A 27965-nucleotide genomic window follows, 5' to 3' on the forward strand; every position below is an offset into this window, starting at 1 on the left:
TGCCCCACCGAACTTATTTCTGCATGCCTCGACACTGTTTTGTCCCCCCTTGTTCCATCCCTTCCCACATATGTTCGTGACACTTCTCACGCTCTGAATCTTTTCGATGATTTTAAGTTCCCTGGCCCCCACCGCTTTATTTTCACCATGGATGTTCGGGCCCTATATACCTCCATCCCCCACCAAGAAGGTCTCAAAGCTCTCCAATTCTTTTTGGATTCCGGACCTAACCAGTTCCCCTCTACCACCACTCTCCTCCGTCTAGCGGAATTAGTCCTTACTCTTAACAATTTCTCCTTTGGCTCCTCCCACTTCCTCCAAACTGAAGGTTGTAGCCATGGGCACCCATATGGGTCCCAGTTATGCTTGCCTTTTCGTTGGCTTTGTGGAACAATCCATGTTCCAAGCCTATGCTGGTATCTGTCTCCCTCTTTTCCTTCACTGCATCGATGACTGCATTGGCGCTGCTTCCTGCACGCATGCTGAGCTCATTGACTTAATTAACTTTGCCTCCAACTTTCACCCTGCCTTCAAGCTTACCTGGTCCATTTCCGACACCTCCCTCCCCTTTCTTGATCTTTCTGTCTCTATCTCTGGAGACAGTTTATCTACTGATGTCTACTATAAGCCTACAGACTCTCACAGCTACCTGGACTATTCCTCTTCCCACCCTGTCTCTTGCAAAAATGCCATCCCCTTCTCGCAATTCCTCCGTCTCTGCCACATCTGCTCTCAGAATGAGGCTTTTCATTCCAGGACAAAGGAGATGTCTTCCTTTTTTAAAGAAAGGGGCTTCCCTTCCTCCACCATCAACTCTGCTCTCAAATGCACCTCCCCCATTTCACGCACATCTGCTCTCACCCCATCTTCCCGCCACCCCACTAGGAATAGGGTTCCCCTTGTCCTAACCTACCACCCCACCAGCCTCTGGGTCCAACATATAATTCTCCGTAACTTCCGCCACCTCCAACGGGATCCCACCACCAAGCACACCTTTCCCTCCCCCATCCCTTCCCACCGATCTCCCTCCAGGCATTTATCCTCGTAAGCAGAACAAATGCTACGCATGCCCTTACACTTCCTCTCTCACCACCATTCAGGGCCCCAGACCGTCCTTCCAGGTGAGGCGACACTTCACCTGTGAGTCGGCTGGGGTGATATACTGCGTCTGGTACTCCCGGTGCGGCCTTCTATTTATTGGCGAGACCCGATGCAGACTGGGAGACTGTTTTGCTGAACACCTACGCTCTGTCTGCCAGAGAAAGCAAGATCTCCCAGTGGTCATGCATTTTAACTCCACGTCCCATTCCCATTCTGACATGTCTATCCACGGCCTCCTCTACTGTCAAAATGAAGCCACACTCAGGTTGGAGGAACAACACCTTATATTCCGTCTGGGTAGCCTCCAACCTGATGGCATGAACATTGACTTCTCTAACTTCCGTTAATGCCCCTCCTCCCCTTCACACCCTATCCCTTATTTGTTTATTTAATATATTTCTTATTTATTTTTTATTTTTTTCCTCTTTTTTCTCTCTCTCTCTTTTTTCTCCCTCTGTCCCTCTCACTATAACTCCTTGCCTGCTCTCTGCCATCCGGGCCCCCCTCCCCCCTTCTCTTTCTCCCCAGGCTTCCCGTCCCATGATCCTTTCCCTTCTCCAGCCTGGTATCCCTTTTGCCGATCAACTTTCCAGCTCTTAGATCCACCTCTCCCCTCTTCTCCTATCATTTCGGATCTCCCCCTTCTCCTCCCACTTTCAAATCTCTTACTATCTCTTCTTTCAGTTAGTCCTGACAAAGGGTCCTGGCCCAAAACGTAGACTGTACCTCTTCCTAACTTTGATGTGTGTTGCTTGGAGTATTGTGTTCAGTTCTCATAATAGGAACCTTAAGAGGAGGTGCGAAGGGGATTTACCAGGAACACACATCAAAGTTGCTGGCGAACGCAGCAGGCCAGGCAGCATCTCTAGGAAGAGGTACAGTGGACGTTTCGGGCCGAGACCCTTCGTCAGGACTAACTGAAGGAAGAGCTAGTAAGAGATTTGAAACGTCGACTGTACCTCTTCCTAGAGATGCTGCCTGGCCTGCTGCATTCACCAGCAACTTTGATGTGTGTTGCTTGAACTTCCAGCATCTGCAGAATTCCTCGTGTTTGCGGATTTACCAGGATGCTGGATTAGAGAATGTGTCTTATGAGGAAGTACTTAGTGAGATAGGGCTTTTCTCTTTGGAATGACAGAGGATGGAAGTGTATAAGATTGTGAGAGGGAGAGGTAGAGTAGACAGCAGCATCTATTTCCAAGGCAGCAATGGCCAGTACCAGAGGACATTTGTCTAATGTGGGTGGAGGAGGTTTAAGGGAGATGTCAGAGATAGATACGTCATACGTCACGAGAGAGTGGTGGGTTCCTGGAACACACCCATGAGATTGAGGTGGTGCAGAATGATGGTATTGGGAAACCTAACCTCTGAGGCTAGGTAGACAGGGGATGGGAACACAAGACACTGCAGATGCTGGCATTTGAAGCAACAGTAATCAGTTAGAGGAACTTAGTGATTTAAATTGAGCAAAAGCTGCAGAAGGTTGCAAACCCATCATGGGCACCAAAGACATCTTTATAAAGCAATGCCTCATCCATCATTAAGGACCCCCATCACCCAGGAAATGATCTCTTCTCATTGCTACCATCAGAGAGGAGGTATGGGAGCCTGAACTCAACATCTTAGAAACAGCTTCTTCTCCTCGTAGTACCTGTGCTGCAAAACAACAAGTGTTTATTGTTATAAAACTATTGAATGGTTCCTAATTGGAGAAGGTGGACTCTTGACCTCACAATCATCCTCCTCTGCTCCAGATTCAATTTCATTTATTTAAAGTAAATTTAGGACCTCTTGGATCATCCAAGGTTCTCTTACCTTTCTATCCTTGACCTGAGCCCTTACCGTGACATGCTGATCCTGAACTCAGACCAGCTGGTCTTTGTTTCAACTCCCACGTGTCAGACATGGACTTAGTGAAAGCAGCTGATTCCAATCAAAGCTCTGCCTTGTCCTGTTATAATTTGCCCTCCCCAATTTAGCACCTTCCTGGAAGATCAAATTTTATCCTTATTCATAACTATCTTAAGAAGTAATCGGTTGTGGTTACTATTCCCAAAACGGATGAACACTCCAACATGTCCTCTTTGAGTACTGCCGCAACATTCTCCCTTATCAGTAGTGCAACCCCTCTGTCTCCTTTACCCCCCTCTATATCACACCTGAAGCAACGATGTTGAGCTGCCAATCCTACTCCTAACACAACTAGGCTTTTGTGATGGCAACAACATCATAATTCCATGTAGTGTTGAAATAAACACTTTTTAACTCATCAGACCCATCACGTTTATAAACCTGCCTCTTGCTGACCTTCATTTCAGTCTTTCTTGCCCCCATCCCCACCACCTGTTACCCTGCTGCTGTGGCTCTTGTTCCCTTTGAGACTCCAATTTGCAGTACTAGCAAACCTCCCAACAAGGATATTGCCTCTCTTGCAGTTCAGATGCAACCTATCTTGTTTGTATATTTCTCACCTACTCTGGAAGAGAGCCCAGTGACTCATAAATCTGAAGCCCTCCCTCCTGCACCAACTCCTTAGCTATGTACTAGACTGGACTCATCATCATCATCAGGTGCCATGCCTAGTTTGAGTTTTGACTGCCATGGCCCACACACTCTTGTTTCGGGTCAAGTGGATCAATTCATTAGTATTCATTTTCAATTCTCTGGCTGCTGTCTCCATCATCATTTGTCTTTGTCTTCCTCTTCTTTCTTCCCTTCAATCTTTCCCATAATTACCATGCATTCTAACTCCTCTTTCCTAATCACATGTCCAATGAAGTTACATTGCCTTTTCATGATCTCACACATTATTTCCCTTTTTGTGTTTGCTCTGTTCATGACATCCTCGTTAGATATTCGTTTCATCAATGATATTCTTTGCATCCTCCTCAAAAACCACATTTCTGCTGCTACAATTCATTTCCTCATGTTACTAGATGTTGTCCAATATTCTGAGCCATATAACATAACTGGTATAAACATAACATTTAAGTACTCTGAGGCGGGTTGTCATGCCTAGTTTAGTATTGGTCAGTATACTCTTCATTCTCGTAAAGGTGTCTTTTGCCATCCCTATTCTTCTTTTGATATCCAAGTCGCACCTGCCATCTGATGTCACCCAGCTTCCTAAGTAGCAAAAGTTCTTTACTTGTTTTATGTCTTCCCCGTTTATTCTCAACCTGCAGATAGGACTCTCCTTCTTTTTGGATATCACCATACATTCTGTCTTTTTGCAATTGATAGATAGACCCATTTTTGCCCTTTCTTCAACAATTATATCAATTAAGTTTTGTAGTTCTTCCTCCGTACTTGCAATTAACACAGTGTCATCTTCATATCTGAAATTATTGATGTTTTCACCGTCAACTTTGATTCCCAAGATGTCTCTTATTTTTTGTAATGTTGTTTCACTGTACACGTTAAATAAATCAGGGGAGAAAACACACCCCTGTCTAACACCTCTCTTGATTTTCATAAACTGACTCACTTCTCCATCTATTCTTACAGTGGCAGTTTGTTCCCAGTACAGATTTCTGATTAGGCAGAGGTCTTTCAAATCTAGATCTAGAGTTTTCTGTAATATTTCAAATAACTTATTGTGCTTCACTTTATCAAATGCTTTTGTGTAGTCGATAAAACAAAACAAACAAATAAACAGGTCCTGATGAATTAGTAATAAAACAAATTATTGCCCTTGAAGATTATGGAATTGAAAAACTTACTGATTTAATCAATGACATTTATGAGACTGGAATAATACCAGGAGAGATGAAAAAATCAGTATTTATCACTCTTCCTAAGAGAGCTGGAGCAATAGAATGTGAATTACATAGGACCATAAGTTTAATGAGTCATATCGCCAAGATACTTCTAAGAATTTTGATGACAAGAGCTAAAAGTAAGATACAAGCTGAAACAGGCAAAGAACAATGTGGTTTTGTGAAAGACAAAGGTACAAGAAACTAGACTGGACTACATATCTATTTCTCACCTCACTAGCACATGGCAGGGATTGTAAATCTGAGATTACAACCCTGGAAATCCTGCTTTTTAATTTATATCTAGTTCCCTAAAATCACTTGGCAGGACCTCATCCCAATTACTTGTTAGCTTACCCTTGTATTTCATCAGAGGGTGAGAGATGCCAGCTAGCGGAGTGGTGCCGCAGCAACAACCTGGCACTCAACGTCAGTAAGACGAAGAAGCTGATTGTGGACTTCAGGAAGGGTAAGACGAAGGAGCACGTACCAATCCTCATAGAGGGATCAGAAGTGGAGAGATTGAGCAGCTTCAAGTTCCTTGTGTCAAGATCTTTGAGGATCTGACCTGGTCCTAACATATTGATGTAGTCATAAAGAAGGCAAGACAGTGGCTATACTTTATTAGGAGTTTGAAGCGATTTGGCATGTCAACAAACACACTCAAAAACTTCTATCGTTGTACTGTGGAGAGCATTCTGACAGGCTGCATCACGGTCTGGAATGGAGGAGCCACCGCACAGGACCGAAAGAAGCTGCAGGAGGTTGTAAATCTAGTCAGCTCCATCTTGGGCACTAACCTACAAAGTACCCAGGACATCTTTAGGAAGCGGTGTCTCAGAAAGGCAGCGTCCATGATTAAAGACCTCCAGCACCCAGGGCATGCCCTTTTCTCACTGTTACCATCAGGTAAGAGATACAGAAGAGACACTCAGTGATTCAGGAACAGCTTCTTTCCCTCTGCCATCCGACTCCTGAATGGACTTTGAAGCTTTGGACATGACATCACTTTTTTTAATATACAGTATTTCTGTTTTTTTGCACATTTTTAAATAATCTATTCAATATACGTAATTGATTTACTTGTTTATTTATTATTGTTTTATTTTATTTATTACTATTTTTCTCTCTCTCTGCTAGATTATGTATTGCATTGAACTGCTGCTGCTAAGTTAACAAATTTCACATCACATGCCGGTGATAATAAACCTGATTCTGATTCCGATTCTCCCTTATAACTTTTTTGTCTATTGGCATTTTAAAGGCTTCACATTCTTCTGGCTTCCCACTAATCTTTCCCATATTGTCTGCCTTCTCGTTTGCTTTTATGCTTTTCTCCCAGTTCCCTTGTTTGTCAGGGTTGCCTTGATTTTTCTTATGAAATTCTGCTTTGTTTTCTGCGTTACTCACAGAAACTCCTGCCATGTTACACCACTGTCTTTCCTGCCAGAGTCGTCTTTGAATGAACCCTGACAGTTCCTCCCTCCCTCATGCTTATGTCGTTACCTTTACTCATCTTTAATACGGTTACATCCGATTTTAAGCTTCTGTCTTTCAGATTATGATAACTGTCTTCTAAGTGTTCCTTGATTTAAACTTACTAATCAAGTCTTCCCTATTACAATACACCAAATCCAAATAATCCTTTTCCTATTGGACTCTACCACAAGTGGCTTGAAAAAGCCATCTTGTAGACCTTCCACACAATATTGCTTTTGAAGTCATCTATCAGTCTTATTTTCCTCAGTCTATCTGCATATTGAAGTCCCACATGATCACTAACATTGCATTTCTCTCATGCCTTTTCTGTCTCTTGGTATATTTTGTACCCCACATCCTGACCACTATTCAGAGGTCTGTATATAACTCCTATTGTGGACTTTTTTTTACCTTTGTCGTTCCTCAACTCTACCCACAAATATTCTCTATTTTCTGATTCTATATAGCTCCTTGCTATTGATTAACTTTCACTTTTTAAAAAAACCAGCGGGGCCACCCCTCCTCCTTGATCCATCTGTGTTTTTTTGATAGGGTGTATATCCTCAGATGTTTAGCTCCCAGCTCTGATCCTCTTTTAGCCATGTCTCCATGATGCCCTCAACATCATACCTGCCAATTAAAATATGCAGTGTAAACTCATTTACCTTGTATTCAAATACAACACCTTCATTCCTGTATACACTGCCTCTCAAGGTTGTCTGTGTGGCTTGAGATCAGATTCCTAACCCCTTCTAAACTCTGTCCTATTTTTTTATTCTGAAAATTTTTATAACCTCAGCTACACTCTCCTTCCCTTAACCTTTTTCTCACTTTCCATGCCCTGGACCGCATCTGCCCACTATTTAGTTTAATACACTGTCTATAACTTCAGTTATGTGATTCGCTAGGACTCTGGATCCAGGTGGAGTCCATTCCATCAGAACAGCCTTTTCCTTCCCCAGTCCTGGTGCCAAATGCCCGATGAGCTGTAGCACATTTCTCCCACACCAATCCTTGAGTAGAACCTTTTAACATAACTTATTTCCCTATTCAGGATGCTGTCAGTCTTAAGCAACTGGTCTGTGCTGATAGCTCTTATCCTGTGAACAGAATGACAGCTGTTGACTCATTATTAATAGTTGTGGGTATGACAACCCCTCTGTATGTCTATCCATTGCAATCATTAAAAATCTAAACAAATTCCAATCAAGCAATTTGTTAAGGACCTTTCACACAACGGTAGCAATTGAAGTGTCAAAACTTGAAAAGTCACTATTTGAAAAATAGCAGTCTCAGGAAAAGAGTTGCCCATGATTGTTTAAATTACAACTGGTGTTCAAAAGACCTGCTTAGCCATGCAATTAGCCCACATTTGGAGACACGTTAATGTCAGGTCTGTTTGATTTTTAGAAATAGCATCTAATGTTTACTCTTGCCAGCTGTTAATCTAACTGTCCAGTAGTTTGGCAAAACACACAGAATGCTGGAGGAACTCAGGAGGTCAGGCAGCATCGATGGAAATGTCTAAACAGTCCACATGTGGGCCAAGACCCTTCATCAGGGTTTGGAAAAATGATGTTTTCTTTTATCTACTTTGAACTGGCTCAGTAGTTTTCTGCTTTCTGTCTCCCTACATTACTGATTGGATTGCTATTTTCCAATCTAATGGACTCTTTCCCCAAAGCTGTCTTTAAAGAGGGTGAAGGTCCCGATGGAGTACTAGGCAAGGCTCTGAAAACCTGTGCCAACCAACTAGCGGGAGTATTCAAGGACATTTTCAACCTCTCACTGCTACGGGCGGAAGCTCCCACTTGCTTCCCAAAATCAACAATTATACCAGTGCCTAAAAAGAATAATGTGGGCTGCCTTAATGACTATCACCCGGTAGCACTCACATCGACAGTGATGAAATGCTTTGAGAGGTTGGTCATGACTAGGCTGAACTCCTGCTTCAGCAAGGACCTGGACCCATTGCAATTTGCCTACTGCCACAGTAGGTCAATGGCTCCGCACATGGCTTTAGACCACCTGGACAAGTTCACAAGACAAAGGAGCAGAAGTAGGCCATTCGGCCCATCCAGTCTGCTCTGCCACTCCACCATGAGCTAAACTATTCTCCCATCTAGTTCCAATTTCTGGCTTTTTCCCCATATCCCTTGATACCCTGACTAATTAGGTACCTATCAATCTCCTCCTTAAACACCTTCAATGATCGGGCCTTCACAGCTGTATGTGGCAACTAATTCCATAAATCCACAACCCTCTGGCTAAAACAATTTCTCCTCATCTCTGTTTTAAATGGGTACCCTCTAATTCTAAGACTGTGGTCTCTTGTCTTGAACTCACCCACCAAGGGAAACAGTCTTTCCACATCTACTCTGTCCAACCCTTTCAACATTAGAAATGTTTCTATGAGATCCCCTCTCATTCTTCTGTTAATGAATACAGTCCAAGAGCTGACAAACGCTCCAGGAATCATCCTCGTAAATCTTCTCTGAACTCTCTCCAACATCAGTACATCCTTTCTAAGATAGGGGGCCCAAAACTGCCCACAGAATTCCAAATGAGGTCTCACCAGTGCTCCGTAGAGCCTCATCAACACCTCCTTACTCTTATACACTATTCCTCTTGAAATGAATGCCAACATAGCATTTGCTTTCCTTACTGCCGATCCAATCTGGTGGTTAACCTTTAAGGTATCCTGCACAAGGACCCCCAAGTCCCTTTGCACTTCCAATTTTTGAATTTTCTCCCTATCTAAATAATAATCTACCCGATTATTTCTTCTTCCAAAATGTACAACCATACATTTCTCAACTTTGTATCTCATCTGCCATTTCTTTGCCCACTCTCCTAAACTGACCAAGTCTCTCTGTAACCTTTTCATTTCTTCAACACTTCCTGCTCCTCCACCTATCTTGGTGTCATCTGCAAATTTAGCCACAAAACCATTTAATCCATAATCTAAACCGTCGATATACATCGTAAAAAGAAGCAGTCCCAACACCGACCCCTGCGGAACACCACTAGTAACCGGCAACCAATCAGAATAGGATCCCTTTATTCCCACCCTTTGCTTTCTGCCTATCAACCAATGCAATCAACACAAACACCTATGTCAGGATGCTGTTCATCGACTGTAGCTCAGTATTTAATACCATCATTCCCACAATCCTGATTGAGAAGTTGCAGAACCTGGGCCTCTGTACCTCCCTCTGCAACTGGATCCTCGACTTCCTAACTGGAAGACTACAATCTGTGCGGATTGGTGGTAACATATCCTCCTCGCTGACAATCAACAACCTGGCACTCAATAGACAATAGACAATAGGTGCAGGAGTAGGCCATTCAGCCCTTCGAGGCCCACTCAACGTTATTAAGACGAAAGAGCTGATTGTGCACTTCAGGAAGGGTAAGATGAAGGAACACATACCAATCCTCATAGAGGGATCAGAAGTGGAGAGATTCAACAGCTTCAAGTTCCTGGGTGTCAAGATCTCTGAGGATCTAACCTGGTCCCAACATATTGATGTAGTTATAAAGAAGGCAAGCTAATGGCTATACTTTATGAGGAGTTTGAAGAGATTTGGCATGTCAACAAATACGCTCAAAAACTTATATTGTTGTACCATGGAGAGCATTCTGACAGGTTGCATCACTGTCTGGTATGGAGGGGCTACTGCACTGGACCGAAAGAAGCTGCAGAAGGTTGTAAATCTATTCAGCTTCATCTTGGGCACTAGCCTACAAAGTAGCCAGGACATCTTCAAGGAGCGGTGTCTCAGAAAGGCAGCGTCCATGATTAAAGACCTCCAGCACCCAGGGCATGCCCTTTTCTCACTGTTATCATCAGGTAGGAGGTACAGAAGCCTGAGGGCACACACTCAGTGATTCAGGAACAGCTTCTTCCCCTGTGCCATCTAATTCTTAAATGGACATTGAATCTTTGGACACTACCCCACTTTTTTTAACATACAGTATTTCTGTTTTTGCATTTTTTAATCTGTTCAATATATGTAATTGATTTACTTGTTTATTTAAACTTTTTTATTTTTTTTTCTCTCTGCTAGATTATGTATTGCATTGAACTACTGCTGCTAAATTAACAAATTTCATGTCACATGCCAGTGATGGTGGTGGTATCCGGTAGTCTCGTGAGACCATGGATCTGCGCCTGGAAAGTCTGGAGTATCCTCTCCAGGGTGCAGGTCTGGGCGAGGTTATATAGAAGACTGGCAGTTGCCCATGCAGCAAGTCTCCCCTCTCCATGACACCGATGTTGTCCAAGGGAAGGGCAAGGGCTGATACAGCTTGGCACCAGTGTCATTGCAGGAGTTGCCAGAATGAGGTTGAAGGCAACATCGGACTGCCTTAGGGACTTCAGCTCCAGGTTTGTGCTCAGGGTTTACTCCCGAAGCCTTTCCCATGAGTGGGTATGGCCGTAAGGCAGCGGAGGTTTGAAATCAGAGTTTTCCCTCTCTTAGATGGACTGCCTTCCCAGGCTGTCGAGCTCCATCTACCCAAAGCACTGGTTTTAAGGTGCCAGGACCCACCTTCGCCCCTTCTCCTGTCAGTAGAAACAGCTCCGCCGGGCTCAGAGGCTAAGCCACGTGAGAAGGCCAGGAGTTGGACTTGGTTGTCAGAGGCTTTGAGGCGCGTGCCATGAGGAGCACTTTTAGGTAGTGGGAGCTTGTCCCCATTACCACTCCTCGGCTTGACAACCTTGCCGATGATAATAAATCTGATTCTGAAGTAGACATTTTGTAAAATTAAAAACGGATATATTAACCATCTCACTAGCCACTTCTTTAATGACATTGGGCTGAAGGCTACTGAGCAGTGGCGACCTGTCAGCCTGCAGTTTCGACAGATTACTCAGTGTCACTGCTCTGGTGATTTTCATTAGCAGCAGGACTTTAGTCCTTGATTTATGGCTATGTCCACTGTAGTGAAAAGTGAAGAAATAATTCATCAATTATCTCTTTGTTTCCATTGATTCTCCAAACTCAGTTTTTTACAACTAGGTGCTCATTTTGTTCACTATCTTTTTAAATATTTATGGAAACTTTACCATTTTTAAAATTTATGGTTGGTTACCTCGTACTCAAGTTATTTTTTTTTTATTAACATTTTATTTATTCATATTTTTATTATGTCCAGTTGTCTGATCTGGCACACCCATCATTATGCAGTGATATTCTTTAAGTATTTAAGCTTTAACTTGGGTCTACCCTTTGGTATTTTCCACATTTGTTGGAGTGTAACTCATTTGTTTTCTGAAAGATCTTCTTTAGTGCCTGTGCATGAATCTCAGTTAACTGCTGTTTGTGCCTAATTTATCTGGACACCATAGCTAGCTGTGCTTTCACATTTTCATTTTATACTACTACACAAAATAACAATATTCATAAGCTTGTAAGCTCAAAGTAGAGTGCACTCAGCTGCGATCAGATTCTTAGGTTCTTGCCCATTGATTAACTCCAGTGTCATGAATGCTTGACAGTTATGGAAGTGTTCCAATCATATGAAGAAACTTGATTCAGTGCCAAACAACGGTTATTGAATCATCACAGCTTGTCCGAAACCGTTATTGATTGTTTATGTCCTCACTGCGTTAGTGCCACTGAATACCCAGAAAGCTGTACCCAGCCAACACACAGAGAGAAAAAAGGCAAAGGACATGAGGCACTCTTAAATGCTTGACATTGTTGAGAAGCTTCCTCACGGTTGTAGGAATAAGTCGGTATCACACTTGTGACTGTGCTGTAGGAGATGTGGCAGGGTGGCCTGGGAACTGAGGTCTGTTACACATCAGGGCAGCAGAGTGGCTTTTTGCACTGTTTAGTCTTTGGTCTTTGGTCTTGACTTAAATAATATCCATGTAGGAATGAAACACTCCCGCTCTTATGTCATCTTATATAAGAGTGAGATTGTTATATATCAAATATCTTGTGTACTGGGAGGCCACAGTGTTAACCTTAGGGTATACTGCCCATTGTTTTTTTAGCATTAAAAAGGCTGATCAAAAATCATGATGAATATATCTCCGAATTTCAAATATGCCTTTCTGATAGCATACATCCTAGCAGTTGCATAGACCTATTAAAAATGTCCTAATTGTCTAATAATAAGAATTTACTGTAGCGTAAGAAAATTTGAACCTTTTTCATCAAGGCTTAAAAACAGTTCATTTTGCATTGGACCATCCAAGTTAACAGCAAAACGTCCTCCACTGGCATATTCCAAAACGTTTTAATCTCTTTCTCAATTTATAGTTAATTGAGATTTTTTAAATATTGTGGTTATAAGCTGTAGTTTGGAGGTTTGATAATGCAATTTTTTTCATTTAGGGAATTGGGTATTGCAGGCAAGGCCAGTGTTGATTGTCCAACTCTGATCAGTTACAGCGTAACACTGGGGTACATTGCTGATCCCTTTAGGTCTGTCAGTGTGTAGATCTGAGGACTCAGCATTGCATACATATTAATCATTGTAAGACTGAGATCCGGGATTCTGTCAGTGTATAAAGCTGGGGTGCAGTGCTGGTGGTGAGAACAGGTCTGTTTCTGTACAGCATGACATTATAAGTCTGTTACTGTAATACTACTTGCCATACTTGATGGATATAGACTTGTCAATGTATAATGCTGGTGTATAGTTACTTTGCCACTATACATCATTGGGATATATGCAGATAAAACTTGCTGGCTGAAATGGATTTAATTGGTGCCCCTTCAGAAAATATCCACCAAACCTGAGTGAGAGAGGGACCAGGATGATCACACTCACTAACATTATGGTGCCCTTCCATCCCAGTGAGTGTTATATTGCCCGCAAAATGTATCATTTAGGTTTGTAACTGTTAAATCTAAAATCTCATGAGAACCATTGATTTCCCCAAGATCATTCCAGGTTAACTGCCGGCACGTAATCGGTAATCGCCTCTGATCTGGGCCGACATCTACGTGCCGGGTGGCACCTAATTAATTAGCTTGTTTATTTCAGCTTTTTTCTTAAAGATGTGCTGGGTGCGTCCCGGCTACCACTGCACCCCTGCATGCTTCATGGCCCGGAGGTTGGGGACCACTGATTTAGATGATGAAATAGATGGCTTTGTTGCCAAGTTTGCAGATGATACAAAGATTGGTGGAGGGGCAGGTAGTGTTGAGGAAACAGGTAGACTGCAAAAGGACTTGTACAGATTAGGAAAATAGGCAAGAAAGTGGTAAATGAAATACAGTGTTGGAAAATGCATGGCCTTGCACTTTGGTAGTAGAAATAAATGTGCAGACTATTACCTAAAAGGGGAGAAAATCTGAAAATCTGAGATGTAAAGGGACTTGGGAGTCCTTGTGCAGTATACCTTAAAGGTTAGCTTGCAGGTTGAGCCTGGTGAGGAAGGCAAAAGCAATGATAGCATTCATTTCAAGAGATCTAGAATACAAGAGCAGGGATATAATGCTGAGGATTTATAAGGCTCTGATGAGTTCTCATCTTGACTATTGTGAACAGTTTTAGGCTCCTCATCTAAACAAAGGTGTGCTGGCATTTGAGAGGGTTCAGAGGAGGTTCACAAGGATGATTCCAGGAATGAAAGGGTTATCATACAAGAAATGTTTGATAGTGCGGGTTTGTACTGGCTGGAATTCAGAAGGATGAGGGGGCATCTCATTGAAACCTTTCCAGTGTTGGAAGGTGGTTTCCCATGGTGGGGAGTCTAGGACAAGAGGGCACAACCTCAGGATAGAGTGGTGTCCATTTAAAACAGAGATGTGGAGTAATTTCCTTAGCCAGAGGGTGGTGAATTTGTGGAATTTGTTACCACAGGCAGCTGTGGAGAGAGACCAGGTTGTTGGGTGTATTTAAGGCAGAGTTTTATATGTTCTTGATTGGTCACAGCATCAAACATTACAGGGAGAAGGCCAGGGAATGGGGCAGAGGAGGGGGAGAAGAATCAGCCATGATTGAATGGAGGAGCATACTCGAGGGGCCAAATGGCCTATTTCTGCTCCTATGTCTTATGACCTTATCGGCTGATCCCTCTCTGTAGTATCGCCTTGGTGCTCTTGATGGCTTGAGTAAGTGGCTACATTTTAATGTGTCATCCAAGGGAGGAAAGTATCATCAGGTTGTTAACCACAGAAACGTGAATCAACGTCACAAACGATCACTGGATGGACCTTCAGGAATAAGAGCTTTTCTACATCAATGATTACTGGTCCCATTACTCTTGCAGCTTAGTTCAGCTAATCATACATTAGTCAGAAGTAACAAGATTTGCACTGTATGTAACCTGATCTGGTACTTGCCCAAGGAGAAGATTGATTACAAACAACATGAAAATTTTTTTATTCCCCAATAATAAGTTTTTTTTAATTGACATACAGCCTGGAATAAGCCTTTCTGGCCCTTTGAGCTGCACAGCCTAGCAATCCCTGATTTAATCCTGGCCTAATCACCAGACAGTTTACAGTGACCAATTAACCTTCCAACCAGTAGGTCTTTGGACTGTGAGAGGCAGCTGGAGTATCAGGAGAAGCATGTGCTCACAGAGAGAATGTTCAGACTCTTTACAGGCAGCAGTGGGAATTGAACCCTGGTCACCTGTACTGTAAAGCATTGTGCTGACCACTACACTACCATGCTGCTCTGTTTTTTGTGCTACCATTTTTTGGAGAAGAAATTTTTTCAGCATGAAGCAAAACATATGCTTGGAAACAGAGGTCAGGAATCAACTGTAAAGAAAAACATCCTTCATTTCAATCAGCACAAATTTCAAGGAATCTTAACTTGTATCAACATTCAATATAGAAGGAAAGGGTTGCTATTTTTGTTTAAATTGTTAATTTTTTAAATCATAGGACAAATGACGAACTGGTGGCATTCCTCTCCAAGTACAGAGGAAAGAACTTCCTGAAGTCTCACGGCAGGGATAATGCCAGGTAGGTGCTGAAATTTAGAATAAAGCTTTCAGGTTGTGACAGACTTGGTTGTATTCCTAGAGAGTGATGAGCTCCATGACCTTCGCCTAGGAGAGGTGGCACTGCAAAGTTAAGGTTTCTGTTATTAGACTTGGATTAAGACAAAGATCTGTACAATTACTGTTGCACACTGGAAACATAAGCAGATACATGCACCCTGAGCTCTCCCCCAGTGATTCCTACTACTAATTTTCAGTGACAAACCAATGATGAGTTCAGAGGTACCGTGAAGCTGAGTAGATGACAGAGGAAATATTTGTGGGCAAATTACAATGGTGTGTCTTATTGTCTGGGACTCAGAATTACATTTGTGATAATCCTCAGGTTCTTGCAGTATCTGATATGGGGCGGTCTGCTTTCTTTAAAGAATGTCAAAGCCAGTTGCTGAGTAAGTGATAAGCTTTTGATTCTTTGTCCAGCTCGATAATCAGTTGATAACAGCACTGCATGAATATTAAAAACCTTTACCTTAAGCAGATGGTATGTAGGTAATGAAGGATGTTTTTTTTTCATCTCAAAGACAGTTGTGCTGTTGCAGCGAATGGAAGTTAGAACAATGCAGACTTGTGGCCTTGACACCATTCTGATGCCAAGATTTAGCTGCATATTGCTGATTGTTGTAGGGCAGTTGCAGGAGCATGAGGCACTCTGTAGTAGAGCAAAACCAGTTGAAAATATTGTGGCTGTGTTCCTTGGTGATGTCATAACTAATTCCTGACCTTGACATTGCTGCAAGAGGGAAACAGAAGGAATGTAACATTTTGTACTTCTTGAAGACCTGGTTGACGGGGGAGATATGGATCACACCGTTGAGCCCTCAGGGTCCCTTCGAGTCCCCCCAGGCAGACAGGTCCAAAAACCTCTCTGGGAAGAGCAAAGGAGGTGAGATATGCTTCATGGTCAATAATGCTTGGTGCGAACCCCCCAGAACGTGCATGCCCTCAAATCCTTTTGTTCCCCATCTTGACTGGCTGCATCACTATCTGGTACCTCCCTTAATCTGTAGTTGTGAACTTCCCATGATTCAGAATACTTACAAGGACAGTTGTGTAAAAAGGGCCCATAGGATCACTGGGTCCCGAGTCACCCCAACCACAATCTAGTCCAGCTGCTACCATTTGGGAAATGATACCGCAGCATAAAAGCCAGGACCAACAGGCTTCAGGACAGCTTCTTCCACCAGGCCATCAGACTGATTAACTCATGCTGATTTGAGTGTACTCTATATTACATTGACTGTTCTATTTAGTATAAATTATTATGATTGCATATTTAGATGGAGACGTAAGGTGAAGATTTTTACTCCTCATGTATATGAAGGATGTAAGAAATAAAGTCAGTTCAATTTAGTTCAATTCATCTGGAATACCTTGTGGTGCTGTGTAGACCTTCATGGCTGCCTAGGGAGCTCACAGCTGTTATTATCTCAGCTGTGTATATTCCGCTGCAGGCTGATACAGACCTGATACTGACCTGGCTCTCAAGGAACTGTACAAGACCATCGGCACCCTGGAGACTGTACACCTGGAGGATGATTTCATCATCCCTGGAGACTTCAATCAAGCGTCACTGACTAAAGTCTCTCTGAAGTTTTGTCAACCCATCCAGTTGAGCACATGGGGAGATAACAGACTCGGCCACAGCTACTCAACCTTCCGTAATGCTTACAAAGCATTCCTCCGTCCACTGCTTGGGAAGTCTGACCATTCCTCCATCCTGCTTCTGCCCACGTAAAGACAGAAGCTGAAACAAGATTAGATTAGGTTATGAGAACACTCAGTCCTCTTTTATTGTCATTTAGAAATGCATACATGCATTAAGAAATGATACAATGTTTCTCCGGAGTGATATCACAGAAAACAGGACAAACCTGTTAAAAACGTCCAGTGTTGGTCTGACCATCAGCCTCCATGCTACAGGACTGCTTTGATGACATCAATTCGAATGTCTTTTGTGATGAGGATGTCTCTGAATTCATGGAAGGGGTCATCAGCTTCATCCGGAAGCGTATCAAGAACATTGTCCCCCAAAAATTGGTCAAGGTCCGCCCAAACCAGAAGCCCTGGATCACCAGTTCTGTGCGTGCTGCGCTCACCACGCGAGACAGAGCTTATGTTGCCGGTAATCAGCAGGAACTGAAGAAATGCAGCTACAATCTATGCAAGGTCATCAAGGTAGCAGAACAACAATATAGGGACAGAATCCAGGCGCAACTCTCAGCAACAACACACTCAGCTCATGGCAGGGTCTGCACACCATCGCAGTGGTGCTGCTAGCATTGCTGTCTCTCTCCCAGATAAACTAACTCTTTTCTGCGTTCTGTTCGATGTCACCAATGCTGAGCTGCTGAGGAGAACTGCCGATGCAGCCTGCACCTTGGTCATCTCTGAGGTTGAAGTATGCGTGGATAGCCACAAGACATCCCAGGGCGGGTATTCAAAGCGTGCGCGGCACAACTGGCTGGTGTGTTTGCAGACATTTTTAATGTTTTTAATCAGTGAGGAGTGCCCTCCTGCTTCAAAACATCCACCATTGTCCATGTACCTACAAAGACCAAGGTAACATGTCTGAACGACTGGTGTCCTGTTGCACTCATCTCAATAATTAGCAAATGCTTTGAGAGGCTGTTCAAGGGCCGCATCTGCAGTATGCTACCACCCTCACTGGACCTCCTTCGATTCGCCTACTGACACAACTAATCGAGCTCTACACACTGTCCTTACACACTTGGAGAGGAGGGATGCTCATATAAAAATGCTTTTCTTGGACTACTGTTCAGCATTCAACACCTTACTTCCATCCAGGCCTGACAAGAAGCTCAGAGACCCCGGCCTTCTCCCTTCCTTGTGCAGCTGGATTTTGGACTTCCTGTCAGATTACCAGCAGGTGGTAAGAGTGGGCCCCCTCACCTCTGCCCCTCTGACTGTCAACACAGGAGCCCCCAGGGCTGTGTCCTAAGCCCCCTCCTTTACTCTCTGTATACCTATGACTGTGTCACCACCCACACCTCCAATCTGCTAATTAAATTTGCAGATTATACTACATTGATTGGCCTTAACTCAAATAATAACGAGGCAACCTACAGAGAAGAAGTCATCACCCTGACGCAGTGGTGTTAAGAAAGCAACCTCTCCCTCAATGTCACAAAAACAAAGGAGCTGGTTGTGGGCTACAGGAGGAACGGAGACAGGCTCACCCCTATTGACATCAATGGATCTGGAGTTGAGAGGGTAAACAATTTCAAATTCCTCAGTATACACTTCATTGAGGACCTCACTGGGTCTGTACATACCGGCTGTGTGGTGAAAAAGGCACAACAGTGCTTTCACCTCGTATGGTTGAAGAAGTTCAGCATGAGACTCCAAATCCTAAGCACTATCTACAGGGGCAGAATTGAGAGCATCCTGACTGGCTGTATCACTGCCTGGTACGGGAACTGTCATCATCATCATCATCAGGTGCCGTGCCCAGCTTGAGCTTTGACTGCCATGGCCCACACATTCCTGTTTCTGGTCAAGTGGATCAGTTCATTGGTATTCATTTGCAGTTCTCTGGCTGCTGTCTCCATCATCATTTGTCTTTGTCTTCCTCTTGCTTTCTTCCCTTCAATCTTTCCCATAATTACCGTGCATTTTAACTCCTCTTTCCTCATCACATGTCCAGTGAAGTTACATTGCCTTTTCACGATCTCATACATTATTTTTTCTTTTTGTGTTTGCTCTGTTCATGACATCCTCGTTAGATATTTGATTCATCCATGATATTCTTTGCATCCTCCTCAAAAACCACATCTCTGTTACTTCAATTCATTTCCTCATGTTACTAGATATTGTCCAATATTCTGAGCCATATAACATAACTGGATAAACGTAACATTTCAGTACTCCGAGGCGGGTTGTCATGCCTAGTTTACTATTGGAAACTGTACTTCCTTCAGTCATAGGACTCTGCAGAGAGTGGTGCAGATGGCCCACTGCATCTGTGGATGTGAACTTCCTACTTTTCAGGATATTTACAGCAACAGTCTTGTCATCTTCAGAAGTTTTCTGATGACTCTGCCATAGTTGGATGCATCAGCAAGGGATATGAGGTCGAGTACAGGGCTACCGTAGGAAACTTTGTCACATGGTGTGAGCAGAATTATCTGCAGCTTAATGTGAAAAAGACTAAGGAGCTGGTGGTAGACCTGAGGAGAGCTAAGGCACCGGTGACCCCTGTTTTCATCCAGGGGGTCAGTGTGGACATGGTGGAGGATTACAAATACCTGGGGATACGTATTGATAATAAACTGGACTGGTCAAAGAGCACTGAGGCTGTCTACAAGAAGGGTCAGAGCTGTCTCTACTTCCTGAGGAGACTGAGGTCCTTTAACATCTACCGGATGATGCTGAGGATGTTCTACGAGTCTGTGGTGGCCAGTGCTGTCATGTTTACTGTTGTGTGCTGGGGCAGCAGGCTGAGGGTGGCAGACACCAACACAATCAACAAACTCATTCGTAAGGCCAGTGATGTTGTGGGAATGGAACTGGACTCTCTCATGGTGGTGTCTGAAAAGACGATGCTGTCTAAGTTGCATGCCATCTTGGACAATGTCTCCCATCTACTACATAATCTACTGGGTGGGCACAGGAGTACATTCAGCCAGAGACTCATTCCACCGAGATGCAACACAGAGCGTCATAGGAAGTCATTCCTGCCTGTGGCCGTCAAACTTTACAACTCCTCCGTTGAAGGGTCAGACACCCTGAGCCAATAGGCTGGTCCTGGACTTATTTCATAATTTACTGGCATAACTTACATATTAGTATTTAACTATTTATGGTTTTATTACTATTTGTTATTTATGGTGCAACTGTAATGAAAACCAATTTCCCCCTGGGATCAATAAAGTATGACTATGACTACGACTATGAAAAAGGGCCTAAAGGATCATTGGAGATCCAAGTCACTCCAACCACAAACTGTTCCAGCTGTACCATCTGGGAAACCGGTACCGCAGCATGAAAGCCAGGACCAACAGGCTCCGGGACAGCTTCTTCCACCAGGCCATCAGACTGATTAACTCGCAGGCAAGGAGTGATTGTGAGAGGGAAAAAGAGAGAGAAGAAAATGGGGGGGAATAAATGAATAAATAACTAAAGTAGGGGATGGGGTAAGAAGGGGAGGAAGGGCATTAGCATCATGAACATTGATTTCTCTAACTTCTGCTAATGCCCTTCCTCCCCTTCTTACCCCATTCCCTATTTCATTTATTTATTCATTTATTCCCCCCCCCTTTTCTTCTCTTTCTCTGTCCCTCTCACAATCACTCCTTGCCTGCTCTCCATCTTCCTCTGGTGCTCCCCTCCCCCTTTCTTTCTCCCGTGTCTCCAGCTTTGTTTCCCTTTAGCCAATCTACTTCCCAGCTCTTAGCTCCATCCCTCCCCCTCCTGTCTTCTCCTATCATTTCGGATCTCACCCTCCCCCTCCTGTCTTCTCCTATCATTGCGGATCTCCCCCTCCCCCTCCCACTTTTAAATCTCTTACTATCTCTTCTTTCAGTTAGTCCTGACATAGGGTCTCGGCCCGAAACGTCGACTATACCTCTTCCTAGAGATGCTGCCTGGCCTGCTGTGTTCTACCAGCATTTTGTGTGTGTTGGTTGAATTTCCAGCATCTGCAGATTTTCTCGTGTTTACGTTGCTCTAGTTCCAGGTGCAGGAACGCTCTCCCACTCCCTGACCATTTCCAGCCCCTCGTGCACACATGGGGACAATGCATCCACATCAGTGTTCTGGCTCCTTGGCCGGTACTTCAAGCTGAAATTATAGGCAGACAACGCCACCAACCAGTGATGTTCTGTGGCATCCAATATCACCGAGTTCAGGATATAAGTCAATGGATTGTCGTCAGTCTTCACCTCCAATTTGGCACCGTATAGATAATTGCTTAACTTACCCACCACAGCCCACTTCAATGCCAGAAACTCCAACTTGTGCGTGGGGTAGTTTCACTCGAAAGGCAACAGACTCCAGCTGACAAAAGCAACAAGTCTCAAACCTGTGCCCTGATCCTGATATGGAAGCCCTCTTGGCTGGCATCTATTTGTAATACATATGCAATTGTGGGTTTGCAAAAGCCAATGCAGGTGCTTTCGTCAGCAGTTCCTTCAGCAACTGAAAGGCCTCTTCATATTTTGCATCCTTTCTTGCTCCAAAAGGCTCTGAAGGGCTAAGATAAACTTTACTGTCTTCTCTTTTCATCCTCCTCCCTTTCTTCCTCAAGGGAGGGTAACTGCACTGAAGCTGATTCAAATGGTGACTCACTTTGGAGTAGTCCTTCACGAATCTCTGAAGTACCTGCAGAATTGAAGGTATGAGTGTACAGCATTCACATTCTTGGGCCTTGGCCATGTGGTCACTGCCTCTATCTTTGGCGGATCCATTGCTACTCCATCCCATGAGATTATGTGCCCACATAGTTGGCAGATGTCTTGCAATACTGGTACTTATCCAGTGACAGTTTTAATCCTTCAGCTTTCAGCAGCCTCATCTCGTGCTCTTCCAGGGTGGACCCGAACACTTTGAGATCATCTAAGTACACCAGTACCTCAAGCAAGTTCATATCCCTAACAGTCTGATGAGGATGTCTCTGAGTTCACGGAAGGGGTCATGAGTTTCATTCGGAAGTGCATCGAGGATGTTGTCCCACAGAAATCGGTCAGGGTCTATCCAAACCAGAAACCTTGGATCAACAGTTGCGTTAAATCTGCACTTACCGCATGGCACAGGGCTTACATTGCCAGTGACCAACAGGAACTCAAGAAATGCAGCTATAATCTGAGCAAAGTCATCAAGGCAGTGAAATAACAATACAGGGACAAGATCCACACTCAGCTCACCACTAACAACACATGCAGCTTATCTGCACACCATTGCAGACTTCAAAGCTAAACGCAGCGGAGTTTCCAATATTGCTGTGTCTCTCCCAGATGAGCTAAGTCTTTCCTACACTCGGTTCGATGTTGCCGACACTGATGAGTCGCTGTTGCAACCTGCAGCTTGGTCATCTCTGAGGCTGAAGTACGCAGGTGTTTCTGAGTGGACAGTCGCAAGGCTGCGGGACCAGGCGCTTCTCAGGGTGGATACTCAGAGTGTGCACGGCACAACTGGCAGGTGTGTTTATAGACATTTTTAATCTCTCCTTCTCCCAGTGTAGAGTGCCCTCCTGCTTCAAAACATCCACCATTGTCCCTGTACCTAAAATGACCAAGGTACCATGTCTGAACGACTGGCATCCTGTCACACTCACCTCAATAATAAGCAAATGCTTTGAGAGGCTGGTCAAGGATTACATCTGCAGCATGCTGCCACCCACATTGGACCCCCTACACACCTGGAGCCACTGCTCTACACACCATCCTTACACACCTGGAGAAGAGGGATGCTTATGTGACAATGCTGTTCTTGGACTACAGTTCAGCATTCAACACCATAATTCCCTCCACGCTCGACAAGAAGCTCAGAGACCTTGGCCTTCACCCTGCCTTGTATAGGTAGATCCTGGACTTCCTGTCAGATTGCCAGCAGGTGGTAAGAGTGGGCTCCCTCACCTCTGCCCCTCTGACCCTCAACACAGGTGTCCCTCAGGGCTGTGTCCTAAGACCCCTCCTCTACTCTCTGTATACCCATGACTGTGTCGCCACCTACTGCTCAAATCTAGTAATTAAATTTGCTGACGACACGAGATTGATTGGCCTAATCTCAAATGATAGTGAGGCAGCCTACAAAGAAGAAATCACCACCCTGACACAGTGGTGTTAAGAAAACCTCTCCCTCAATGTCGCAAAAACAAAGGAGCAGGTTGTGGACTGCTGGAGGAATGGAGACAGGCTAACCCCTATTGACATTAATGGATCTGGGTTTGAGAGGGTGAACAGCTTTAAGTTCCTCGGCATACACTTCACTGAGGATCTCACGTGGTCTGTACACATCAGCTGTGTGGTGAAAAAAGCACAACAGCTCCCTCTTTCACCTCAGACGGTTGAGGAAGTTTGGTGTGGGCCCCCAAATCCTAAGAACTTTCTACAGGGGCACAACTGAGAGCATCCTGACTGGTTGCATCACTGCCTGGTATGGGAACTGTACCTCCCTTAATCGCAGGACTCTGCAGAGAGTGGTGTGGACAGCCCAGCACATCTGTAGATGTGAACTTCCCACTATTCAGGACATTTACAAAGACAGGTGCGTAAAAAGGGCCTGAAGGATCATTGGGGACCCTGAGTCACTCCAACCACAAACTGTTCCAGCTGCTACCATCCAAGAAACGGTACCGCAACATAAAAGCCAGGATCAACAGGCCCCGGGACAACTTCTTCCACCAGGCCATCAGACTGATTAGTTCATGCTGATACAATTGTATTTCTATGTTATATTGACTGTCCTGTTGTACATACTATTTATTGTACGTTACTATAAATTGCACATTGCATGTTTCGACAGAGAAGTAATGTAAAGATTTTTACTGCTCATGTATATGAAGCATGTAAGAAATGAAGTCAATTCAATTCAGCTCAATTCATGACTCTCTAGAAGTAGCTAGTGCTCTTGATATGCCCTGGGGCATTCTTTCAAACTGGAAGAATCTAAGTGGAACTATGAATGCCATCTCCTCTTTGTCGGCTTCACTCATGGGTATCTGATAATACCCACTCCTTAGGTCCAGCACCCTGAACCATTTCACTGCACTCAGGCAGACCAGTGCGTCCTCAATCCTCGGAACAGTATACTAGTCGGGTACTCTATGTCGGTTCAGTGTCTGATAGTCAGCACACATTCATACCTTCCCGTTCTTCTTCCTCACCACCACTATGGGTGTCACATAGGGACTCCATGACTCAGTTATAATCCCAGCTTCCTTCAGCTTCAACAAATGCTGCCATACATGCTCCGCCTCTGCGTGTGCTAATCATTGAAACCTTTCTCTGAAAGAGGTGTCCTCTGTGACTCAAATGGTATGGCAAGTACTCTTGGACAACCTACATCAAACTCGTCAGTAGAAAAGACAACTTCGAACTTTACATCTCCAGCAGTCTCCTTTTCCGACCTCCAGGTACTGGGGAGTCACCAAAGTTGAATGATTTGGCTATCAACTTTCCTGATCCAGGAGATAGTCTCTCTCCTGCTTTTCTTACAGGAAAACTGAATATTACAGTCACTGGAAAAAGATGTGCCATCGACATTCCCTGCCTGAACAAAGAGGATGACCTCTCTCTCTGAGGTGTTCCTGACATACAACCAATGCCAGCTGCAGCTTGGACCTTACCAGTACCCCAGCAGGTAAGCATCATTCTCTTTGTGGTCTTCCGAAACGTCCACCAGGAGGGCCTCGGCATCAGCAATTCTGGGAAGTGTCACTCTACTTCCCCAGGCTGTAACACAAGGGGCTTAGGCTGGGTGTATCATACAGTTCCTCATTTGTTCTCATCATCTGGCCTAGGATGGGCCTGCACTTTCTCAAAAACAGCTCTGAGCACCAGCTGAATGGCTAAGGTTTTCCGAAAGCTCTCTCCAGTTCTCTCCTTTAGGTTCCCATTATCCTCCTCACAATAGGAGTACTTGTTCCACAAGAATTGAAACTTCACCCTTCTCGACCAGGTCCAAACAGATCAACACTAAATGTATCAAGGACCTAAGCTACTCCCACGTCTGCCGCTGAAGACTCCAGCTTCAATGACAAGTAGCCATCATATGGGTAGTCATCAGTACTGAGGCCCCAGATCTCTCGAGCACTGAGTGGCGTCAATGGTAGATGCGTCAAATACCAGTTGTAGAAGAATCTGAACAGCAGAGTAACCTGAGAACCTGTGTCAAGTATGGTTCTAGCATAAATACCCTCGATCCGTAGGGACACACTGGAGCTTGGCCCCTCTGAGCCTTCAGGAATACGGTTCTGCACTCTAACGTTTTCCTTGATACATTGATTGGAAGGTGTTCCCCCGAAATGCCAGGCCCTTCCCTCACTAGGATACTCTGAGGTTTCCTGACTTTCCCCCTTCTGTTTAGGTAACCATTGGTTCACTTTCCGAGGGTTTTCCTGTCCACACTTCCGCCTGAAATGTCCTTCCTCACCACAGTTGTAACAGACAATACTGGTTACTCCCCTTTTTAAGAGACCTTGTTCAGTAGCACCCCTCTGCTTAGTATGTCCTACCACTGGATCCAGCTCCCTATTGACTTTTTCATGGTTGGCGACAGCATCAGCCAATATCAACCGAGGTATCTCGGCTCTCAATTCTTTCCCGAAATCCTGTAAAAACCCACCTGCGGGACATCAGGGGTCGGTTCAGCAACAGAAGCTACCACTGAGGACTGTGCCCTGCTGATGGAGGCCTCCTGCTCCTCCATCACCTTTTCCTCCTCTCTTACTTCTCTGAGGAGGTCAACGAACAAGGGAGGGGATCTTGTATTATAGTCATAGTCATACTTTATTGATCCCAGGGGAAATTGGTTTTTGTTACAGTTGCACCATAAATAATAGTAATAAAACCATAAATAATTAAATAGTAATATGTAAATTATGCCAGTAAATTATGAAATAAGTCCAGGAACAGCCTATTGGCTCAGGGTGTCTGACTCTCCAAGGGAGGCGTTGTAAAGTTTGATGGCCACAGGCAGGAATGACTTCCTATGACACTCTGTGTTGCATCTCGGTGGAATGAGTCTCTGGCTGAATGTACTCCTGTGCCCACCCATACATTGTGTAGTAGATGGGAGATATTGTCCAAGATGGCATGCAACTTAGACAGCATCCTCTTTCCAGACACCACCGTGAGAGAGTCCAGTTCCATCCCCACAACATCACTGGCCTTACGAATGAGTTTGTTGATTCTGTTGGTGTCTGCTACCCTCAGCCTGCTGCCCCAGCACACAACAGCCAACATGATAGCACTAGTCACCACAGACTCGTAGAACATCCTCAGCAATGCCCGGCAGATGTTAAAGGACCTCAGTCTCCTCAGGAAATAGAGACGGCTCAGACCCTTCTTGTAGACAGCCTCAGTGCTCTTTGACCAGTCCAGTTTATTGTCAATTCGTATCCCCAGGTATTTGTAATCCTCCACCATTACAAGATATTTGGAGGATTAAGGCAATCATGTCACATGACTGTGCACCCTTCGCCACTTGGTCCATCCTTAATTGATTCACATCAGTAAGTTGAATAGCCCCTTTACGCCACAAGCTTAAGCAGCTGTCTCTCCAGCCAAAAAATGTAGGCAAAAGTTTCTTCCCTTTCTTCTGAGACATGCATATAAACCCCTTCATAAGCTCCATTGAGTTTCCCCTTGTGCCAAAAACACTTCCTAACACTTGCAGGTAGTCCATGGAAGTGGCAAGTAGGTTCTTTGCCCACAAGGACATCACCACCTCAGCAGTTGGACCTTTTAGACTATCACTCACTGCTTTTTCATATTATCGGAGCACTGCCAATCATCCAGCATCTGAGATGTCCGCTCCACCCAACTCTCATATTCCTCTTCCCCCTCGGGAGTTGGCTTCACTCCTGAGAATATTCTCAACCAATGATAACTTTGACTCTTTGCCGGTGCACTTTCCCATTTATCCACCAGGGATGTAATTGCGGATACCAACTCAGAATTTTCATCCCTCGCTGAAGGACTCATTAGGCCTTTCACATGAGACAACTCCTTCCCCTTTCTCGGCCAAAGTGAGAGCAAATTGCCTTTTAAAGTCTTTGCCCTCAGCTATGGGAGGCTCAGCTTTCATCTCAGCACCCTTGTTAACACTCCCCTCTTCTCTGAAAAATATGGACGGCCCATGACCCCACCTCTCCTGGGACCCCTATGGTACCAAGCAGATCCACTCCCATCACACCATTGCTAGTCTGGTCTAAAATGACATCTTTGCCCACTGTTTGGTCAAACTGCCGTTCCTTGATTGCAACTTCCCCTAATACTTTAACAGTACTTAAAACCCTAATCAACAATTCATCTGGGCTGTGAATATCCACTCCGCTGAGAACACAAGCATTAGCTACAGGTAATCTCTTCGAATCGCACTAACGCTTAATCCCTGCAGCATCCATAATCACGTATTTTAATCACTTTCCCGGACAATAGTTTAACACAGTTTTAGGCACAAAACCACTTAATCAATTCTTAGAGCAATTACGCAGTATTCAACTGACTCAATCTGGGATGATAGCTCCCACAATGAAACTTTTCTACTGGGTGTCTCTAGAGATGTGGCTCGTTAGCCCCTTGCAAACAGCCATAGGCATCAGCGGTGAGAAAACCATCTTTCTCAGATTCCATATGTCTAGGTTAGATATGACTTGGGTCCCGCCAAACCCATGAGGTTGGGATGTCTCACCAACCTGAATCCTGATTTGTGTGGAATACTGTGTAACTTACTGCTCCCATGCGATCACCCAGCAGAAGACATAACAAACCATACACTGCATACAATTATAAAGGAAGTATATTTATGAATGTGAGTTCATAACAGTTATTAAAGAAAAGAAATAAAACGAAAAGTCCCATCGTAATTAAACAGTCAAATGTGCACAGTTTGGAGTGCAAATATTACAGAAGTCATTGTGTCCGATGTATTCATGCCACCAACTCATTCACTGATCCCCAATAGAA

General features: G+C 44.2%; 1 protein-coding gene across 3 annotated transcripts in view; it reads left to right on the plus strand.

The window, feature by feature from the left end:
- Window positions 1-27965, plus strand: part of xylt2 (xylosyltransferase II) — a 312882-nt gene that overhangs the window by 178705 nt on the left and 106212 nt on the right. For all 3 annotated transcript variants that reach the window (XM_072242003.1, XM_072242005.1, XM_072242004.1), the window contains one exon: window positions 15200-15280. In XM_072242003.1, the coding sequence (XP_072098104.1) occupies window positions 15200-15280 (81 nt within the window). The remainder of the gene's footprint in view (window positions 1-15199; window positions 15281-27965) is intronic.

Source organism: Mobula birostris, chromosome 24 (assembly GCF_030028105.1).
Source record: "Mobula birostris isolate sMobBir1 chromosome 24, sMobBir1.hap1, whole genome shotgun sequence".
Taxonomy (NCBI): domain Eukaryota; kingdom Metazoa; phylum Chordata; class Chondrichthyes; order Myliobatiformes; family Myliobatidae; genus Mobula; species Mobula birostris.